The sequence below is a fragment of the Corvus moneduloides genome, chromosome 3 (assembly GCF_009650955.1).
Source record: "Corvus moneduloides isolate bCorMon1 chromosome 3, bCorMon1.pri, whole genome shotgun sequence".
Lineage (NCBI taxonomy): Eukaryota > Metazoa > Chordata > Aves > Passeriformes > Corvidae > Corvus > Corvus moneduloides.
The window spans coordinates 49,664,968-49,687,480 of NC_045478.1; the positions used below are offsets into that span (position 1 = coordinate 49,664,968).

The 22,513-nt window shown below is 40.3% G+C and overlaps 1 protein-coding gene across 2 annotated transcripts in view; it reads right to left on the bottom strand.

The window, feature by feature from the left end:
- The window catches only part of LAMA4 (laminin subunit alpha 4), a 100,753-nt gene that overhangs the window by 73,354 nt on the left and 4,886 nt on the right, over nt 1-22,513 (bottom strand). For both annotated transcript variants that reach the window (XM_032101511.1, XM_032101510.1), the window contains exon 2: nt 4,958-5,059. In XM_032101511.1, the coding sequence (XP_031957402.1) occupies nt 4,958-5,059 (102 nt within the window). The remainder of the gene's footprint in view (nt 1-4,957; nt 5,060-22,513) is intronic.

The window sequence follows — 22,513 nt, forward strand, 5'->3', positions numbered from 1 at the left end:
GAGTACAGTGGGAGCTGATGCCTTGCCAAATGCACCTGGCCTGCTAGTTTCTCAACCCATCACTTGTGGCAGCTAGCTGTGACAAATGTGGCTGAGCAGGTGGGAGAGCAGCAGCCGTCCCTTCCTACAGTCCTGGCCTGATTTCCTCTGTGCCTCCTACATGGCTGTGCAGGAGTGGAAGCAAAGTGTTGGGGGTCACTGGTGCATGTTTTCAACAGTGAGCTGGATAGGACAACAAATACTAAGTTTAAACATAGCTAAGAGGGAGGGAAATAGCTATACCTGAGAAAATGAGTTGACTAATACTAATGCTTTTGTCAACTTCTGCATTCTAAAATGCTCTGGAGAAGAGAAAGGCTGCATTTTAGCATGAGATTGTTGCAGTTCTGGCTAGATTTTCAAACTTATATCACCAGTGCTGTTTAGATATCTGTAGCCCATCTTTGCAGAAAGAAGCAGTGAGCTATAAGCAGCAAGGCTCCTTGTGTAGGCAAAAGTACCTAATGAGCTGGGGAGTTTTGCTAGCTCCCTACTGCTTTTTGTTCGTGCTTGATGGATGGTTGTAGATCCACTGGCAGCTCTCCAAACCAGCCTTGGCAACCATGTGGAACATATTATCCTCTTGGGCAAAACTGCCAAATCTGTTCCAACCTTTCCACTCAGCTGTAAACCCAAATGCTTAAACACAAATCACTTCCACAACAATATGCTCTATTGTAAAAAAATTCCATAAAAGGCGGGAAAGGATCATTTGGTCTTTCTTTTCCAAAACGGTCACATTTATTTATTTATTTATTTACTTATGGGTATTTGGATGCCCTATATAAAGACTGATCAAATATATGGGACTGAAATCATAACAAACCACTTAGAGATTTTTAGGGAGACAACAAGAAATTTACACTTCACCTTCTGCTAGAATGCTTCCTCCTGACTCACTTCTTCTGTTCTGTGTTTTCATGCATCTAGGAAGATCTAATCTCCATTAACAGTAGAAACCTCATGTAGGGCACTGATAACTCAGTCTAACAAAAATTTTGCCTGGATAAACAGCTTGGTATTTTTTGAAAACTTCCAACATTTCGATCCATTTTGTTGTGTTCATTTGGAGTCATCGTCATAGCACATTGCAGTCGCCTCAAGCAACTTCCTTCCTTAGACTGTGCAATCAAATTTTTTAGTATGGTGAAGCCCTGACAATTGCACTACTTGCACAGGATATGACAGCTTTAGAAAACCTGTTCCACCTCCATAAGTTACTCTTTCCAGAGCTGACCATCACAGCCCCTCTGATGACCAGTCATTTGAAGGCCACTCCCATGTCTGAATTTTCTGCTGTCCAACCCTCAGTGGAGGTGCTCTAAAGAAATAGGTCAGCTGTAGATTGCTGGTGGGGTGCAGTCTGGGGGATGGTGAAGGAGGCAAAACATTCCCTTAATATCTTCCTCTCTTATTAGCAGCAAAACCTGATGGGCTTTATGCAGGACAAATGTACTTCCCTGGGTCTGCAGATGACCACTTGAAGCTCTTGCAGTTTTACCCACTTAATATCACATATAGGCATGTTTCTAAAATCAAAAGCTAGAGCCTGAAAAGAGACTTAATTTTCTTCTCTTAGCCAGAACTGAGAAAATTATGTTAAAAATCCAAAGTCCAAGATAGCACAAAGAATTGGTGTTTCTTCCCCTACCAGCCTTGCATGCATCACCAGATGGTGTCTTTGAAACGAAGCAGTATTTGACATCTCTCTTTTAATATATGACTAGTAGAGCTTATGCTGTGCTGGCTATTCTTCTTCTAACACTTGGGTGATTTTCTATCCTAACAAAATGGACTGTGTGTCCTCAGTTTTAGTTACAGGACTACGTGACTGATTCCTGCACTGGTTTTATGAGGACATCTATGCAAGAAAGTCTCTGTCTGCAATAATTTCTTCTGTCTGGTTACCTAAAGAGATTGTTGATTCATTGATTGTGTCATTCAATAAGCTTTTAATGACTTGTAGGTTTGATTTGCACTCTATGAATAAGCTGAGAGAAGTTTTGAAACAGAACCTCAAGATATATATGTCAGCAGAAATTAAAGATACGAGCACTCTACCTTAAGGCATCATTAAAAAGGGTTTAATTTTATTTGATTTTGAATTCCGGGCACAGGCCAATGAAAATTTCATTAATTTGTATGCTGTGGGAACTTCATTTGCCAAATTGATTTGAGGGATTTGCATAATGTGATGGCCTCAGAGCATCATATGGGGTCCAAATCTTTAATTTCATCCCTTCTGAAACAGAGTACTTTTTCCTTTTTGTACTGTCTTGTCCATTTATTCAGGTCTTACAGCTTAGTTATTACTATAAAAAAATACCTACCAACCAACCATAGTGTTATGATTACTTTGATGTTATTGCTTCCAGCATTGTTAGCAGAGCTAACTTTAAAAAGTGATGGGTTTTTTTAATGTTTAAATCATTCCATTATGTTGATAAACATGCAGATAAAGAAAACCTTAACTTTGGGGAAGATCAGTCCTTCTAAAGATCCTCTACTAAAGACATTCTGTATCTATGGCTCAAGGTTAAGGTAAGATGTGGTTACGGTGGAGAGTCCATGAGTGATAAAACTTTAGAATGCTGTTGCATCTTGGAAGCAGGGAGATAGCAAGTTCATACTCATGGAAATAGAGGATGACAACAGTAATAATGTGGGATAAATACATGTTTAATTTTTAACAGCCCATTAAAAGGTAACTGAATGAAGAAAATCTTGTCTTACTATCAGGTGTGGTGGTTACCACTGCAAGAGTTATTGGAGTAGTTTGCATAAAAATTTGAGAACAGAGAGAATGATGAGCTCTCCATACCGTGTGGTCTTATCTCTTCACAGGAACTCCCAGCTCTAGAGGTACTGACTCGTTTCTGCCCCATCAGGCTTTGGCCAAACCCACACATGCCCTTCTCCAGAACAGCCCTTAGGGAAGGCTCCTTTGTCCGCTGATACAAATACAAGTCACATTACCAGCCATCAAGTCACCTTTTCCTAAACAGAATGAATTCATTCATTTGACATGCTTCTTCCTGCTGTAATTCAAGTCCCATCTTTCTTTCTCTAAGCTTTTCTTCTCCCTTGCTTTCTCAGTCACATTTTGCTGTTTACCAATTTCATTAGTCTTCCAAACTTCTCTGGAAATTTCCGAATCTTCAGGAAGGTCCTGTTACTGCTGCCCCCATGGGCATCTCTGGTTCTGTTTTATGCTATCAAACCTTTAAACCTCCCTTTCATTCTGCTCTTTCCCTCTACCTTTCACTTTTATTTCACTTAAGCCTTTTCACTGTTCCTTTTTATACAGAAGTAAATGACCTGAGCTTAATGGCTTTTTAAATCCTTCAGATAAGCTATCAAATAGCTATTTGAATCCAAACAGTAAACTAGGGTTTAGCTTTTAGTTTTACTTACTACCTAGCTGGTTCCAAGAGTTTAGTATCCTGAAGAAACCCCAGTCAGGAATGCGCATTTACTTCCAGATAATTTCTTCCTGATACTGTAAATTTTCTGGGTTTTTTTGTTTGTTTGTCCTGAACCCTTGACTTCAGCCTTATTTTTGTAGAAGATAGGAAACAGGTCTTCTGTTGTCTTTGTAACCTGAGGATATAATCACTTCCTAACTCATATAGTCTACTCCAGAAGCTCTCTGATGACCAGAGTGATCAGAAGCAGACATTTGACAAGCTCTCTGTCTTGGTCCCAAGTCTTCCATCAAAAGTTTCCCTTTGGCATCATTGTCACTTGGCACTAAGGGGACAATCATCCCATGAGCAAAAGCCTTGTGTATGTGAAATAGAATAGCTGGGAATGCCTGGTGGTCTAAAACCACTTTTGAAAATTTAGTTTTTAAAGACTAAGTCAATATGTGCTCTGCAGAAACCAGCCAATTCTAAGCACTTTACAGTGGCCAAGCCATACTAATTGCTCCTGCTCTGAACAGCTGCACTGTCTTCTTCCCACAGAAATAAATATGGTAGGAAATATGCCATGGAACTTGACTTTATGTATTCACATAACTGAAAACTTGATAGTGGTTGCAATGATGCAAAGTATGTGAATATTATGAGTCCATTTTATGAAGAGATAAACTGAGGGCAAAGGTTTATGACTTGTCAAAAGTAACACATTGCAGAGCAAGTGGTTCTGGGCTCTACTCCTGCTTTACAAGCCTGCGAAGAGTATACTAGTGCCTAGCTCTTGCTATGTGGTTTAAATACAGTACTAACTTCCATCATTTTTTTAGTGTATTAGTGTCCTGATTGCCCACTAGTTTGGATTAGTTTTACTGGATTGATTTTTGCTCTGGAGCTACAAATGTTTGAAGACTATTACTAACACACAGCTTTCTGTATGAGGTGATTCTGAGTCAGATTGAACATATGGGAAATTGTAACAGTACCTTGGAATTCAACACACTCTTCCCTTGGTGTATTATTTCAACCTTCTCATGTCGTTCCTTCACAGCAGGAAACTGCCATGCAGCAGAATTGCTATGGATAACACATGTATATACTCTCACAGGGGTCACTCACCATTGTAAATTGTTTATATTATACACAGCACTCTATTCATAAAGGGGAGAATGAAATGTGTTTGAATTTATACATTTTTTTTCTCTAGAGGTATACAAAACTCTTTCCATATTTCTGATGGACTAAAGTTTTTCCCCAGCATATTAACTCTCACAAATACTGCATGAGGGAAGTGTTTTGAATCTGCAGTTTTGAATCTGCGGAGATAATTTAAGTGAGAATGAATTTTGGCCAGGGTAATCCATTAATGTATTGATCTTGGCCCTACTTATGATCATTCTTCAGGAAAAAGCTCCTGTGGTACAGGCACTGCTTTTGCTGTGTATTGAAACTGAGCATTGGTGTCAAAATTCAGACAGTCAGAGAAGACAGGAATTCCTTACCACACAGATTCCAGATCCATCAAGGCATCTGTTTGCATTACCATTACAGTTGCAAGGAGAGCATTTTCCTGAGCTGGTACGATAAAATCCTTCTTGGCATCCCTGAAATGAAAAAGAAAGTATTTCCTATGCATATATAGTTGGAGAATTGGGTTTGGTGAGAGGAGGGGAAAGCAAGACTACAACCATCAGATCTCCTCAGAGCACATTGTATAACCCCATCGTGGCAGACCACACACACAATGCTGAACTTGTTCTTTCACTCTCTGTCCTGGTGCTTGCTTTTCTGCCTTAGAGTCTTAAAGCTGTCAGCATTCCTGCCTGCGTCCTGTCCCTGACAAGCTATGGGCGTGGAGCTGGCAGATTCTTACTGCATGTTGTACTAGAAGATGAGTTAACCAGAAATCATAATCCTTATTCGGTAAAGAAGGTGTGTTTATAGGAAAGGAATAGCTTTTACTTAAGAAAAAAATAAAAAAGAAAAGCTTTAGAAAATTTACATCAAAGCCTTGATGAGATTTGAATGAATAACCTACAGGAAACAGAAACATACCTACAAAGATCAATGCCCTTTTGAATAAATGTGTGGCTGTGCCTGTTGTATACAGTTTAGTAATTTTGATAACTCACCAAAGCTTACCAAAATTAAAGAGAAATTGTAAATATCTGGATCATCTTCTTTTGAATAGTAATTACAGCAATAATATAAGGAATCAGAAACACAAAGCTATTAAGATGCCCTTCAAAGACTGAAAAATAGAAAGAAAATTAAAGAGGATAGTTTTTGTGTGGTATGTTATGTATAAATTCTTGTTCTTCATTGAGGATCTTCTCCCTCATTATGCAAAGCTGGTGAGACATGCACAGGCTGACCACAGGAGCAACCTGTGGTCACTCTGTTAATCTGTGTCACCCTGCTCATCCTGTCCAGTCTCCTTGTGTCACATGTATTATGTTAGATCCATGCAGACTTATGAATTTTTGGATCCTAAATATCTTACCCTTGTCTAACTCTTGCGATTCTATTGCAGAGCTGATGTGAAGACACTGGCTTGTCATTTAGCTCTCCAAGAATTATTTGCCACACCCTGTTTCTGCTATCATTTACAAACAGCAACCCTGAGATGGCTGTCAGAGCTTGACGTACACCAGATTTCCTGCAATACTTTTTGTGGCTCTCTCTACAACACTTTTTGTATGCTGTGGCTCTTGAGGTCACCTACCCTTGAAAAAAGTGGGAAAAGTGTAAAGTTCAAGTGACTCAGAAGGGTGTGTGTCTTCTTGCATTTGTATGAGCTAAGAGGCTTATTATTGTATTGCACTGATAGAATCAGGATTAGCTTTCCTTTGTATCTTCCTATTCCTTATCTTCCTTGGTTGCCCTGAAATTAGGGATGAGGGTTTTTTCTGCACTGTGGTACCCATAGCTTCTCATGCCCAGCGTAAGCTATGGCAGGAGCAGCAGGTCTACAGTACCCGCACAGCGATATCTCCCTAGCTGCAGAACCTGGCCTGTGAGCAGTAGTGTCAAAGGTCCCTGCTGGTGGCTGGGGCTAGCCAGCCCTGGGACAATGCTATGGCCCTGTCTTTCCTGGGACCTGCACTCACATGCCTGCATGGTGCTGTAGCTACCACTGTGGAGCACTGGGTAGCAAGAGCCAGCAATCCCGAGTCTCATCTGCATGTTAGCTTCCATTCCCAAGTGTTGGCAGGTCCTTCTAACCAGCCAGACAAGCTGCTCACTTAGAAGACAGTGTATCTTAGGAGATGACTAATAACAAACTTTAAAAATGAGGTTTAGAAATGAATCATTAGTCCACCCTTAACCCAGAGAACTCTGAGAAGTTGAGATGAACATAAATGGAAAACTCAGTTGCCTTTACCATTCTTGTGCGCAGAATTTTATCTGGTTTGCTTTGGAAACACTTTCTTTGATAATAGCTCCTGGGAGGCAAAGTCTTCAGACCACAGACTCTTTGGGACAGCAGAAATACTGTCTATTTGTACTGCTTGTTTCTTTCAGTTGTTTAGTCTTTATGGCTTAGTCTTAGTGGTAGGACTGGCTCCTGCCAGACTAAGGATTGCAGCTGAATGATTACACCACACACTGTGGAAGGGAGACAGTTAGTTTCTAAATTGAAAACAGATTCTTGTCCCAATGTCTGCCTTTGCAATATTCCTTTCCACCCATACAGATCTAAAGCTTGTTATATTCTCTGATGCCTCAGAGCTGGTGGGTGGTCCTAGCTGTGTTCCTTTAGTGTCTGCCCAAAAGCTTTATTGGTTTTGCAGGTCTAAGCAGAATAATTTTTCATTTATGATAGTGAATATGGACAATGGAAATGTAGGAATGCTTGTAAAGGTGTCTATGAAAATCCTTCAGTCAGCCATAAAGATAATCTCATTTATACTTCAACTGATGGTACGCCTGCACTGCAGCCGTGAGTGAGCTTTCATCTAGTCCACACACCCAGCAGTAACAAGGTAGTGCAGGTCAGTGCTACATCCTTGGTTTGAGCATACGGGTGAGGGCTGCGCAGTCTTTGCTGAAGTCCACTGGGAACCAGTTTACCTCCTAGTATTAGCAGACACACCTCTCAGTTCCTCAAGTGATCTGTCTCAATTCTGGGTCCCTCTGTTTTCACTGTCAGAGCTCCTCTTCAAAACGAGATGTGGGGAAGTCATATGGGTATGTTTTTTTCCAACTTTTTCCCTCTATGTTATTCAATTAATCACCAAAAGCTTGGAAGGTGCTGATGCCTGCTATTTTAAAACACTACTTTAAACCATGGGTTGCATCAATGTAAACCAGAAATGAGGTATTGACAGTCAGTGCTATGAGGGAAGAGGGAATGAAGGGAAAATGGGATCCAGATTGTTTCCTTTGGGCTCTGAAGTTTTCTCAGGCATTCTCAATTATTCTGATATATTTTTGTTGCTCCTTGCCCTACTAGCGATAATGGAGCGATTGGTTGGTTGTTCCAGAGCTTGAGCCAATATCATATTTATAAAAAGAAGTGTCAGAATGCTGAGCTAATTGAGGGATTCAAATTTCTGAATGTTCTGGGAGCACAAAATTGTTGCACACAAAGCAGAAAAAGGTCTGGAACAAAATGGAAATACCCTTCCTGCAAAATTGTTATGTAGGCAATTGAGTGAGGAACATTTCCGTCCACTGTCTGTTTCTGAATGGTGAAGACAATTAGAAGGCCAAAATGTTAGGTCTGTATTAGCAATTATGTCTTCACAATTATTAGATTTTTTTTTCCCCAAGGGACAAATTTTGTTCCAGTTCAAGTTGAAAAGTCCAATCAAATGTTGGCCTTGCTGATCTCCTGAAAATCTTTGCACCCATGGGGCATTTATTCCCCCCACTCCCACCCTGCATCTGGATTTAATGATTACATTTCTTAAAAACAAGAACCAGCTGCATGCTGAAAGTGCTGGGGAGCCTGTAGTAATTTTCTGTTTCTTCAGACCTTTTTGCTAGTCTGAGTGCAAGATGGGCCTGAAGATGGAAGACAATTCACATACACAGAGTATGAATTTTTTCCCATATTATATTCAATCAGTTCCACCAGTTTCATTGTAGCTGTTCCCTATCAGTGTCTGCAAACTGAGGGCAGAACCAGGTCCCCATTCCTTGCCTGCTGCCAGCTCGCAGGAGTGGTGCAGCAGTGCTGGGGTGGGTGTTTGCTGTGAACCTGCCTCTTCTGGTTTGCTTTCATCAAAGGAAGAGTGCTGTGCTGGTAACACAGAGTGCTCTGTGGCCACATCTTCATTGGCCAGCTGAAGAAAGGCAATGTGTGGTTTCAGGTCTTGGTCTTGGCTCCTTGACAGACCGCAATTTTCCTCACAATGACCAGGCCCAGCTCAGGGCATGGCATCTGTTAGGATGTGCTGCCAAGAAGCAGTTTGTATAGGACTGCCCTTCTCTGGGCAAACACAGAGAGTGCTTCAGCACATGGAGATGGGCTGGGTTATCCTGTTTGACTAGGAGGTCCCCACACTGCTTTATTCAGTATTTCAGACATAGTCATTGACTCTCCCATCTAATGGTGAGAAAGAATGGCACGTAGCTTTAGTTAGTACTGGAACTTGTGACTTTCTTGTGAATATATAAACACAAAGATTTTCTTCCAAGATAAAAGGTTCCCTTGGATCCACACCAGTGCTTGTTATTTCCAGAGTTTCCTCCCAAGTTCAGGGGTACACAAAAGCATGTGTATTCAGGGTGAAATGATCTGCATTAGGACATCTCAGCCTTTGTGACATCCATTATACTATTTATAGTCTTGGACCAGCAATCCCATTACATCTGGTCCAAAACAAACCCAGAAGAGAAAGACAGTGTTTTCCTCCAGGACCATTGTAAAAGAGGAAACAGCTGGTGCCCATGGGGAACTGAGTGTGAGGAACAGCACTCAAAGCAGTAGTCATTGCACATCAGCTGCCAGGTCACTGGTAAGTTTAGTGCCAGTAGAGCTTTGGGTGTAGCTCCTAGCACTGTTATGGTCTTTGCTGCTAGAGAGGGAGTCCAAAGGTGTGCTTCCTTCTGGATCTGAGAAGGATCCTCAGGGAGCTACATGGATGTTCAGGCACGGGGGCAAAGGTCAAACATTATGGTATTACTTAGTAGATTCTCACTTCAAAGGTCTGTTCAGGATAGTAAAAGTGAATGCAGTCTGGGCATAGCTGAACCTGATAAACCCATGGGCTTGTGATGAAATGAAAATTCACTTAATTAACATAACATCCCAAATCTATCTGAAAAAATAGAAAGAAGTTCTATCCCATATTGCAAACACCCGTATTTTTTGTAGAAAGGTGATATTTGATGGCAAGAGGCAAAAATGCACATTTTCTTAGTTTCTGTCAGCCTCCACACATTACTTATGCCAAGAGGTTGGATAAATTACTCTATCATAATTTATGGTATGCTATTCAAGTCTTAGAAACTGTTCCTGATCATGTTCTTTTAGCCTTCAGTGGAAGAGAATATAATTAATTCTCATCACCCGTCACCTGGTGTTAGCCAAGTACATACACAGGGAGCTATCTCTGGTTAAGCTGACAGACCACCGTTTGTTTACCTGCTTTATCTTGATGGTGCTGCAAGTTAATTTGCCTTATAGTTTAATTTCGAAGATATATTTGTGCATTCTAGTTTCCATTTTTCTGCAGTCTGATCTGCTCTGTAAAGGTGGTAAAAATATTGTCAAAAGATATAAACCTAAGGGAGTCATAGTTTGAGAAGTGTGAAATCTGGCCTGAGAGGCTATCTCTCAATCAAAACATTTATGGAGAACCGTGACACATATTGTGAATTATTTGCATAATAATGTTTATCAGTTGACATAGATTGATTACCATTTTTGGAACTGTAGGACCCTTAGAAATCCCATTGTCTCTTATGGAATGAAAGAAAAAAAAGAAGGAGAAAAGAAAATAAACTCTACTTGAACATTATGGAGCTTTGCTTCAGAACACAGGGAAAAGAAAATAGAAAAATGTTGCTCCTCTGAAATAGCAGGCATCATATCAGCCGTAGATACCTGTAAAAGTAGGACACATGGATAATTCAAGTCCAAGTTTTCAATGCATTGATGAAAAAATCAAACAAATTGAGTGGAGCAATGTCTCTTCTTGACAACTTCACATCAATATGTAATGTTTATCCATCTGGAAGGAACAGTTTAGACAAACAGAAGTTTGGGACTCAAAATTATATCAAATCTCTGAAACTCTACATCTTTTGCCATACAGAGATGAGTGAATACTCTAAACCACCTCCATCCATTTTAAAATCCTTGTGTCTAAAGCAGAGACCAGTCTGCTGGAAGTGCACAGCATTACCATGGAAACATCAGCCCTCTGCTCCTTGAAGACATTTCCAAACCCAACCCAAGCATGCTTGCTTTTATTTATTTGTCTTTATAAGCAGTATTTGAAATTGGCAGCTACAGTTCTGAGGCATTTTTGAAGATTGTTTGCTTAGGCCAACTTGAGATAAATAGCCTATTGCCCTACCTAAAAATAAAGACATCTTCCTGCTTGAATATCTTCCAGTACTTTCATTTATGTAATTGTTTATTAGAAATAAGAACATTAGAGAAACAAGTTTGAGAAAGCAGTCCTTTACTGCACATTTGATGTTATTTCAGTTTCTCTGGCTCCCTCAGAATAGGTAGGACTCTTCCAAAGAGATTCCTGGTTTTGATCACCTATAATAGGGACTTCACTTTCAATCCCCAGCCAAGAGCTCACAGAAATCTTGCCAAACATGCAGCATTCAGCAGGTCTCACCCAGCATGTCTGTGTGAGCCCTGGAGAGAGTCCCGGGCTGAAGCCCCGAGGAGCTCTGTGCCCCAGGTGCAGCGCTGAGCTAACACAGCTGTGGCCGTGCTGGTGTGAGGGCAAGCTGGCCTTGGCAGCTGCGTGGCGGGACTGCCTGTGTGGGAAGACCAAACCACAGCAAGCTGGGAGTCATCCACATGGAGACCTCTACATGGGACGCCATGTGGCCAAAAGCCAGCTGGACACCCGCTGTATGGTTTGATTCCTTGTATACAGAAATGCATCTAAATTAGGTCAGCTGTGCCTGCTGCTCTCTCCTGACTGCACAGAGGGACGTGGAGGGGTAGCTCTCGTGTAGGTGCCAGCTCTGTAAACAAAGACTGTGAGATGTAACCTATTGCACATGTCAGATGTGCTGTGCCTTGTAAAAGTGTCCAAGCTGCAATAGCTATGCCATAGATCTGGCCAAACTGCTGGACCCCGTATCCTTGGAGAAGAGCAAAGGCTCCTTAGAGTATGTTCCACAAGTCAGTATGTTCAGGTAGAGAAAGTGGATGCATACAAAGGAAATCTTGATGTCTGACAGGCCCAACCAATTCTCTCCCTACATGCAGGAAAGATCGAGCCTAGAAAGAGGAATGACCCCATTCTAAGGACATCTTCTGTTTCCTTCCAAAAGGCACACTAAAAATACTGCTTTACCAAATTGGGATGTAAATAAACAAAGCATTTGAATCCATGAACATCCTGTCTTAAAACCGCTGTGGGCAGGCACAAAATCTATAGCTTATCATGTTTGGAAATCATTAACTACAAAACTGTCTTCTTTACCTTGGACAGATATACAAATATACTTCTGGTAATTCGTTCATCAAAAGGTACTGAGGACAGCAACGTGACTTTTACATCTGCTTTTCAGCTCAGGACATAATTGACTTCCAGTGAATTTAAACATGGATTTTTAAAATCCTGACTTCCAGTTGTAGACTGATGGTCATTTGACTACTTCTTGCTCCCTGGGAGCAAACTAACAGACATTTCAAATTCCTCAGGTCAAAGACGTGTTATCCATAAGCATAGACACAAAGATTTAGTTCTTCTTCAGCCTGCTGGGAAACTTTATGCAAACAAAAATAGCTGTGATAACACTGCATCCCACTCTCCTGACCCCCCTGCCTTTGGTGACCTGCAGGAGAAACCTCTCTCCATTTGTTGCCAAAATATAAAATCCAGCAGTTGTACAGTAAACACTGTGTGCAACTCCAGCTTGGTGTCAGCCCCTCTACTGGTGTGCAGCACACTCAGGAGCCCTGGGGTCTCCTGGGGTCTTTGCCATCTTACACAGCCAACATGCACTTTATTGATCACAGAAAAGGTGCTTAACTGCTGGAGGTTAAATTTCGGGTTGAGAATTCAATATGTGTAGTTTTTAGGAGTATCTTTTGACTGCAAGGGGGTTTAGAAGTGTGCATGTACAAGGGGATGGACAAGGGTTAAGTGGGGGAAAAGGGTATACCTGTATTTGCTCTGCAGGGCTCTGCTGCTGACTGAGCCATGCTGGTTCTTGCACTCGTCCCAGAGGACTGGATGGACTTGCATGGTCACTAGAAAACATATGAATTGCACTTGCTGCATAGGGTCAGCAGAGAGGAAAACCTGCACCCCCTTTTCTGAATGTGTAGGCAACTGCTCTGAGCCCATCAGAGACTGAGTTTACCAGACTGATAAGGTGTTTATTAATTAATGGGTTCTGGTGCTCTTCACACCTAGACTTTTCCACATTTTTGGATGAGGAACTCAGTGGCTCACTAGTTCTTGCTGAAAATGCTTTGGGACCAAATATTGAGTATGGCTGAGAAACCCTGTTAAGAAAATTTTGAGATGCATTTAAAGTTAGAACTATGCTGTTTTTATGTGTGCCCAGGAGACAGTACATATTTTAAAGGTATGTGTACAATATCTGAGCAATGTGCATCAGCAGATAATCCATCTTTCTAATTCAGCCTAACCATGAAAGGCTGACTTGCCACATTTCTTAACTGGGAGATAACAAATCATTAAACCCAGTACCAGATGCTGCCAGATGCCTTTGTGCGGTTCCTGATTCCCGTTTTCCAAAAGAGTAGGCCCACCATTCTGTTTTGAATATTATTTGGCATTGCTCCTCTTCTTCACACTTTTTATCTTCATCAGCTTGACACACAAACACTGGACTGTTCTGAAGATCATCAGCAAAGTGAAATCAAAAAATGCAAAGCAAAACTGTGCATTTTTTCACATAATACCCGCTATGAAGAAAGCTTGGGAGGGTGGTCTTTGCCTCTCAACAGCTGAAATGGCTGAGATAACAGATGGCTGTATTGAAACACTTTGATTTTTTTGCTCCTCCAACAATGCCAACCATGGCAGGGGGGCCTGGGATTACATGATCTTTAAGGTCCCTTCCAAATCTTAACATTCCATGACTCTATGATCTGATGGATCCTGAAGTGTATGACTTGGGGTAGAGTTTGTCTAATTAAATTTTCTCTGCTTTGTTTTGTTCTGTTTTTTTGAGACACAAGGGAGAAAATATTTCTAGAAGGCATCCTTGGCCTCTTTATATACAAGTACTTGATGACAGCTCTGATACTGTCCTGACTGTCATTCATACTGCTGCCACATTTTTACAATAGTAACTATGTAGCTGCTAATCATTTGTTTAATTTCTTCTAGACCTTGTGTTCCCAAAATTTGTATGGATTTGAATTTGCCAAAGGAGAAAGAATACTCCTATGGATAGAGATTTTTGCAGTTACAATTGCCTCAAAAGCACACTGAGTACTTGTAGCAATGAGGGGCTTGCTGCACAGAGTGTTCCATTAAGTCCATTTGTATATTGAGAGACATTGATCAAATCCATGGCTTCTCAGTTTGTATTTATAGCTCACTCTAGCTTTTATTTATAGGTTACCTTTTAGTCTTGTCTATATTATATGTCTCTCTTGTTGGCAACGAGGCTTGAATGTCATTTAAACAGTCTTACAGTAAATGCCAACCAGATGAGATGATTGCTCATTGGCCCTTCTTGGGGGAGGCCTGGGTGCTTCTCCTGGGCTGTATCTATTAATGGAGCAACTGAACATTACACTGAGGGGTTTGGATCTCCACCTGCCCCCACTGGCTCCCACAGCCGTTCTGTTGTTGTCCTGTTCTCTACTCATGCTTGTGTTCTCCCTGTTCTGCTTTCCATTTGTCTTCCTACTCCTCTTCTCCTATCTTTGCTGTCCCTGCCTATGCCTGCACCTGGTTCCAGCCACTCACCCACTTTATTACATATGTTTTACCTCTAATCTACAAACACCTCCACAGAAATAGTTTCATTATAATGTTTGAAATGAACATACCAAATATATTCCTTCTTGCTGAACATCAAAGAAACTCATCACCTTGTTTCTGTGCACAAGCTGCTCTATCTCTAATTATATTCGTAAGGATACTGAGACTCAAGAAAATACATTCTTCTGCTCATGTCTCGTGTGATGATGAACATTACTCTTCCACTCAGTTTCTCGATCAGTAAAATGGAATACTGACCACAGCCACTCAGAATCACAGAATAGCTGAAGCTGAAAGGGACCTCTGGAGGTTGACTGGTCCAAGCAGGGCTACCTAGAGCCGATTATCTGTGACTGTATCCAAATGCACGCAGTGTAATCCATGGCAGAGCACACAACGTAATTCCAGTGTCCCAGATGTACCCAATGTACCCAGCAGGGACACTCCTCAACACCTTCACGTCTTTTAAGAGAACTAGTCAGAACCACCAGGGATACTGAATATCCCCACGGGGCCAGACATGGCGTAGTCGTGTTTTGCTTGTTCCAGATGCCTGCAGTGAATATAAAGCTGTTTCTGGGCCCAAGACTTTTCTTAATGCAGTGCTGAAAGAACATTTTGTCTTTCAGCTAAACAGTCATGGTTTGAAGACATTTGATATGTACACAGCACATATCTGCCTTCCCCATTTTTCCCACCATTCTTTCTTAGGGTTAGACCTCACTCTTGTATCTGAGGGTAGCTTTTATGAGTGACCTGCAAAGATTTACTGCCAAAGCATACCAGATATATGAAAAGGATTAGTCAAAGCATGTCCAGAGAAAGAATTACAGTTCAATGATAAAATTTCCCATGAAAGCTTCAAACTAACTTTGTAAGGGAGCTTTTAAGATATTTAAGGAAAATCCATTTTTTTCATACAAGGAAGGAAGCATGAATATGGAAAAATCTATTTGATATAGAAGTTGTTTTTAAAAAATATATTCTGTGGCATTTGTTTTTGTTAGATACAATGATGAAAGCATTTTTATCTTCTTGAGAAAACAAATTAAGACCAGAAGCTCATACTCAAGGTACAAAGAACATTCGTTCTGCTGGTAACTTCCCCCTTATCTGTCCTACTATTCTCTCTTAATTTATTATGTGTATCTTCCTAGACCAAGTCTTGGCTAAGGAGGAGAGTTCTATGAGTTCTTCAAACCACTGAGGTAAACTATAACTAATTTAAAAAATAAAATTCCCTGGTGGTGTCCTTTCACAGAGCTGTCATCCTTCGCTCTTAAGTTATCATTTGAAGAAATAAATGGACTTTAAATTCCCAGACAGTGAGTAATAAATTCAAGATTGTCTTTGTACTTGAACCTATAAACCCCTATGAAGTGACATTTCAGAAGGATCTTTGTCTTCCTCTTGGAGAATGAGGCCCTCAGAAGTTAATTACTGACCTGTTGGTCAGACATGCTCTACCATCAAAGTAATCATAGAGAGAGATGGACAGAAGTTCTGCTCCCCACCATGAGGTACTCCACAATGTGCAGGCAGAAGCGAACATCTGCTCTGCAATTTTATTTATTCTCTGTTGATTTTTGCTAAATTTGTCTGAGCTTTGAAGCCTTTCAAACTAGAGAATTAAAAACAAACAGACTTGCTCACCAGCTTCCCCTAGGCCTCCAAGCTCTATTTATAATTTCTATAAGCCTTCATTACCTCTGGTCTACAGTATCAAATTCTTCTGAACTAGAAAGGTCACATTCTAACTATTATTACTGGAGAAAGTAATTCAGTGTGTGACATCATAGCTAGATAGTTAATTACCCATTTAATAGGACACTACAGCTGTTAGGCAACTGTCTGCATGCAAAAAGCCACTCTGTAGTATTTACCAGTTCAAATGCAGAAACCTCATGAAAATTAGCCATTTGCAATTTCAAATTTATTTTTCAAACTGTAAACATTCCTGAGAGGAACACATTTTTTAGTTTAGTCTTCAAATCAATGTTCATGATAGTTTTATTATAAGCACCCTGGTGTAGTACATTAAATCTCTGTATTGTTCTTCTAAATTTCTGACATTGTTAACTGTGAAATATTTATTACTTTGAGTGTTCCACTGATGTTATAAATTAGAAATTAACCAGAAGTTGGTGAAGAAATTTGGGAACAATGCTGGTAATCTTTTTTTATCCACTTATCTTGACAGGTATCTCAGTTCTAATTGCATTTAATGAGACTGCAAACTAAAGTAATTATGCGAATTGCACACTAACAAGCTTTCTGTTTTGTTATTTAATTTGCAAATGTAAAAGCAAATTATTTCCTGCTTAAATAGTCATTCAGTGGAATCTTCCAATATTTTTGCATATTCTTATTTTTTGAATGAAATTCTAAGCTGAGATAGGTTCGATTAAAAAACCTCAGTGAGTGCATTTGCCATAGATCTGGGCAAATTAATGTAATAATAAGCTGTTCTAGATAAATGATATGAAATGCTCATTAAATCTGCAGCAGTGTGTTTTTGTGAAGCTCAGTAATTTGAATCTTCAAACACCAAAACAATGATAAATAAAGCAGTGACACTGGTTGTGAACCTCTAATCTTTTTCAGTAAATGAACTGCTTAATAAGTGATGAAACAAATGAAGTATTATTTTCTGTTACCAGTGTCGTTTCTGTCATTCCCTGTGTATGGATCTCAATATTGTTCCTTTATGCCTGCATTCCCAGTGATGGTCCCACCTGAGAGCACAGGGCTGATCTGGAGCCAGGCACACCATGTCTGGCCAGTCTGCAGCTGCTGAAGAGTGTATCTGATGATTGAATTTAGTCTTGTTTTCCAACTGCTGCTGTGTTAAGCAGCGACTAAACACTAGAAGTTCTCCATCGTTTATATATACAGAGGGGTTGAGCTCTCCTCAGAATTTACTGGAAAAGTTGTGATTGCCTTAAGGGACACAGGACAAGACACTAACTTCATAACTTTTTAACTTGCAAACTTCATGTTCTGACTTATCCATGACAACTGGGATTATTTATGTATTACCTGATGAGCTATCAACTCATCAGCCTCCAAAACAGAAGTTTATTTTTGATGATAAAAAAGCACAGATTATGAAGCTGGTGGAAACCTTCTTCTCAAGGTTTTAGGCGCAAAGCTCAGGGACTGCTAAAACAAAAACTAGCAAGACTGAAATTAATTGCTACAATTCTAGATAAAATCTGGCTGGCAGGAAGACACAGAAAAAAGCGTTACCCCTATTTCTCCCTATGGCATGGTAGAGGTAGCAGTCAGAGAGAGAGTGAATATGGATAATTGCACATGGGTAACCTCCAAACCAATAAGCAAAGCCGGCATGGTGTGCAGGAAAAAATTACAAGGAACCTTCTTCCCAGCCCACTGTTACTCTGTGTTCTGATTCCTTGGGTGGGCTTGTGCATGCCTCCACGACAGCAGTGACAGGCTGATGGGGACTCCCGCAAGACCAAGAAATAGCTGAAAGCCAGATGGCTTTATGCAGAACAACAACATTATCTATTACCTTGACTTAGTAATTGTATTAAATTTTTTAAAAATTTCCTGTGTTGAAAGAGTTCCCAGACTGTTATCCCTTCCCCAGTTCAAGTGGAAAACAAACTGCCATTCAGCAACAGAGATGGGGTTGGATCCAACATAAACATATCTCAACTAGGCATTCTCCATAGAACTGCACAGTCATTTTTTCCATATACAGTGGGAAAGACAAAGCCTCTGCTTAAAAGGCATTCTTCTCTAAAAATGGGGAGGGCTAAAGTGTTTTAGCTGTCTGGAAGCTGGCTAAGAATCTGAGATTAATACCAGTCTCTAATTTACTTATTAGTACTGCAACTGAGTGAAAAACTTGCTCTTACACATGCTCACTGTTGGAAATAGAAAATATGCAGTTGAAGGAGTAGCTGGTTAATTTTCCTCTTAAAAAAAAAAAAAAAAGCCAAATGTATTCAATTTACAGGAAAAGGGATAAATCTACATTGTTTCCTCATTAACCACCCTCCACCCAGTCCCCACTTACATGAAATGTACATTCTAAGTCATTGAGTCTCTCAGACAAGTGAGACATAATCAAATAACAAACTACAGTACTCCCTGAGAGATTTCCAGATAGAGACAAAAATTTTCAAGGGATGAAAAAGAAAAGTGGGTTTTAAAGCAGGTACGACTGTGTTTGTGGAACACTGTTAAGACTGAGAGGGTAAATCTCAAGCTTCTTTTGATTTTCCTTTAGCATTATTTTCCCCCCTTCCAGATTTCTAGTGTTTCCTGGTTTGATTTTGCAGCTCTTTGAAATGTTGGAATCACAGCAGAGAAAAACAGTGATCTGCTTGGCCAATAGCCATAGCATCAATTTAAAAGTCTGTTAGAAAGAAACCCAGGCCAATGTGAAAGTCTTGAAAGATGAAGAGAGAGAGCTTTCATCTGTCTCTGCCTCCCAAGGGTGGCCCAACTATGGACAAGACAGACAGCTGCTGGGGAAGGCTGATGGGAAGATCCTGTTTCTGGGCAGCTCTCAGAAAAAGGGCTTTTCCCCTGGATCATCTGAGCACTTTGCAAGTGTGTGGGAAGAGAGTAAGACAGCTCAGCATGGTTAACTTTATACTGCTTGCCTTATGTTCAGGATGAAGCTGAGCAGAGGCTGTGCTCTGAAAGGAGAGAGGAAATGCCAGGGCTGGGGAGAAGGGTAACCTGCCTTCTTCTCTCAATGCCTCTGGGCTTCTTTCATCATTGGCATAGTCTAATATTGAAAAAAATACATTTTTTGTTGGCTCAAAGAGAGGGAAGAATCAATGCATCAAGAGAAAAACCCAACAACTTCTTTTCTTCTCCCTCACAGAAATCCATCACCAAACAGCCTGTTTCCAGCTGACTTAAAAGTAATTAGCTGGTGCCTTAGAGACCCTGTTGAACCTCTTCAGACTATCCTTGCCATTGACTGGAAAGAGAGAGCAACAGAAAACCACAAACTTGCAATAGGCTGAGCAGGGTACGCAAATTCCCCCTGACCTTACACCATGTCTAGACTTCCAATACCTGTCCACCTCCCCCTGAATGGAACTTTGCCAGGAAATCGTGCTCTGGAGACCTTGCCAACCCTCAAGGCTGTGTTAGCCTTTCTGGGGCATGAAGGACTTTAATAGCCAGGGTAGGGAGGGCTATGTTATATTTTGTTCTGCCAGGTTTTTTTTTTTATTGTTTTCTTTTTTGGATACTGGATCTGGACAAATGCTTGCTTCCACAAAATGCTGTTGAGGAAGGGTCCCTGGAGCTAGGAGTGGGAAGCACAGCCTAAGGCAGTAATGAATGGCAGGCCCTCTGTAGCTCTCCATAGGCTACCATCCAGGCTCAGAGGTGGAAAACCACAGTAGGAAACCCTAGGACATGCTGGCCTTGCATTAGCCTTGGCAGAAAACTCTGCTAATCTCTTGGCACTTAGAAGGTCTTTCATAAAAGAGTAAAAGGATGCATTGTAGGGTGGTAAAAGGGTGCTACACAGCTCAGAAAGTATCTGGTTTAGGTGCTGGTTCTACGTAGCTACTTTTCCACCATTCAGCAATGGTCAAAGGCTGAATGAGCTAATTTTCTTCATTTTTGTTGGGTAGACAGAGTCAAACAATGATTCTGAGTCTTACAGTTTTAGTTAAAAAGTCTATTTTTGCAGAACTTATTGGAAGTTGTTCATCCAGGTAGTCTTTTTGTTCAGTAATTATTATGTTTCAAACTAACATTCAGGTGTGCCAGTTTGTCTCATACACCCTGGCTTCTATATGCCATGACTTAAACAATAACATTTTAGTTGTTCTTACGAACAATGTGTTGTAAAATTGGAATAGTCATTTCTAAAATATTTTTCACAGCCCTCTCTCATTCTTTGGCTCTTGAATGCTGTGGGTTTAGCACTGTTTCTTGCTGATTTGTCATAAAAGAAAAAAAAAAGGGTTCTAGTATTTATGAAGCATTTAGTTCAAGATAACTGTATAAAGAAATACACAATACAGCTAAACAGGAACCACAAAGCCAGATCTTATTTACTGCATTTTAGTCAATCTGTTTTCATTGTCAAATACACACTTTATGTATCCTGACTGACAGTTAGGAAAATCTCTTTGAGATCATTTAATGGCAAAGAAATAGATTTCAAAAACTTTGGAACTCTAACAGCTTTGTATATAATTCTATTCAGCAACTGTTGAATCTTGCATTAGGATGCATAACCCAAACATCCCCAGCTCATGGTGGTGTGTGAAAATGGACTGGGATCAGATCCAAACATTCAAGAGGACCAATTAAAATATAAAACCCAAAGGGTGTCTATATTTTGGTGTTTGAAATCTAAGTCCAGAAGCAAGTTGTAAATTATCAGTGGCTGGTTATATGTTACTCAGAAACTAGGCCTCTTTTACACAGCTCTTGAGCACTAGAAGCTCTAATTGTTATCAGTTTAAATCAGGCCAGGTTTTCCTTCAGAAAGCAATTCTTTTATTTCTTCTCATGCCCCCTGGAAAAACTGGACTTTTAATTCCTTCCTTGCTTCCCATGTTGTGAATAAGAGCGGGCATAAAATGCCTTTTATTGGTTTTCACAGACCTGAATAAGCTTTGGGGCACTTTGCTGGTACTTGCCCAAAACTTTGTGGGAATTCACTGCAGTAGAGTTTAAACTGTGTTTTGTGGTGGGTGTTTTATACATCTTCTTGAAATGGAGAAAATTTCCAACTATCCATCTGCTGTGTCTTGTGCTTCCATTTGCTTCAGCTTCCTGTGATTTAAAAGGTTTGGGGATTGGTGGCGCTAATCCAAGCATCTGATTTTCATTAAAGTTTTGATGAGAAACTTAAGTTGGAATCACAAACATCTGCAGTAAAACTTCCTCCCCACTAATAGATGTTTCTCAGAACATAACCTTGTTGTATCAGAAAAAACCAGCAGCTAGAAATCCAAATTGCCCATTATAGAAGTTAACCTAACATAACCTCAAGGATCTGAAGTGAATTAATTTAAAGATCTGCTTTTTTAAAGTAGATGCAGTTCACATTAGCTTAAAAGAATATAAAGGTTCCTGTCAAGCTAAAACCCTTTTTGGCTCACACCTCAGGATTAGGCCTTCTGCTGCTTCTTGTAGTACTAGTTTGTTTTGAACAGATTAATGCTGCAAGTAAGGATCAAATTGTGGTTTCTCTCAACAGTTTGCAAGATTTTCTGTTTCAACCTTTTTGGGGAAAAGGAGTGAAGAAGATTTGATGATAATTTGAGTCTTTGTTAACAAGTGGCTGGGACTTATGATTGCTGTCATTTTATATATTTAATGTGAGCTGTTTTAGAGAGGTGAGTTTGTCACAGGTCCTATGCTAATTATTGCTTATCACTTTAGAGAACTAGAAAGCAAGCACCTCAAACTGCTTCTTGCTATTTATCAGCAGCTGCTGGTAAAAGTCAGGTGGGAAAAAATGATTGTCAAACATGTCATTTTAACACACAAACTCCGTCACATAACTTCTGTGTCTTACTTTTTCTTATAGTAAATGGCTAATTTTGACTTGACTATGATAATTGTTTCCTTTAAAGGACTTTTGCCTCTCTGCCTTTCCCCTGAGCCAAAAACACTGATGCTGGAAACAGTTTTCCTCTTCCATCTGTCCAATAATATCATGTCTTCCTTCACTCTGTGAATTGGCTTCCCGCCCTGTCCCAACTTCATTTTTTTCTTTACTCTTAAGACTCTTGATTATCTCATTCTTGCTCTAATTTTTTCCCCTCCTTTGTCTTCTTCCTGCTTTAGTTTACTTCCTTTCCCACTATTTACTTCACTTCTTCTTTCCATGCAGGACATTTGAGATGGTCTTTTTTGGTTTGGGAGATGTCTCCCCAGAATGTCTGTCTTCCCTTTCTTCCCCTAAGTCTTCCCACACTCATC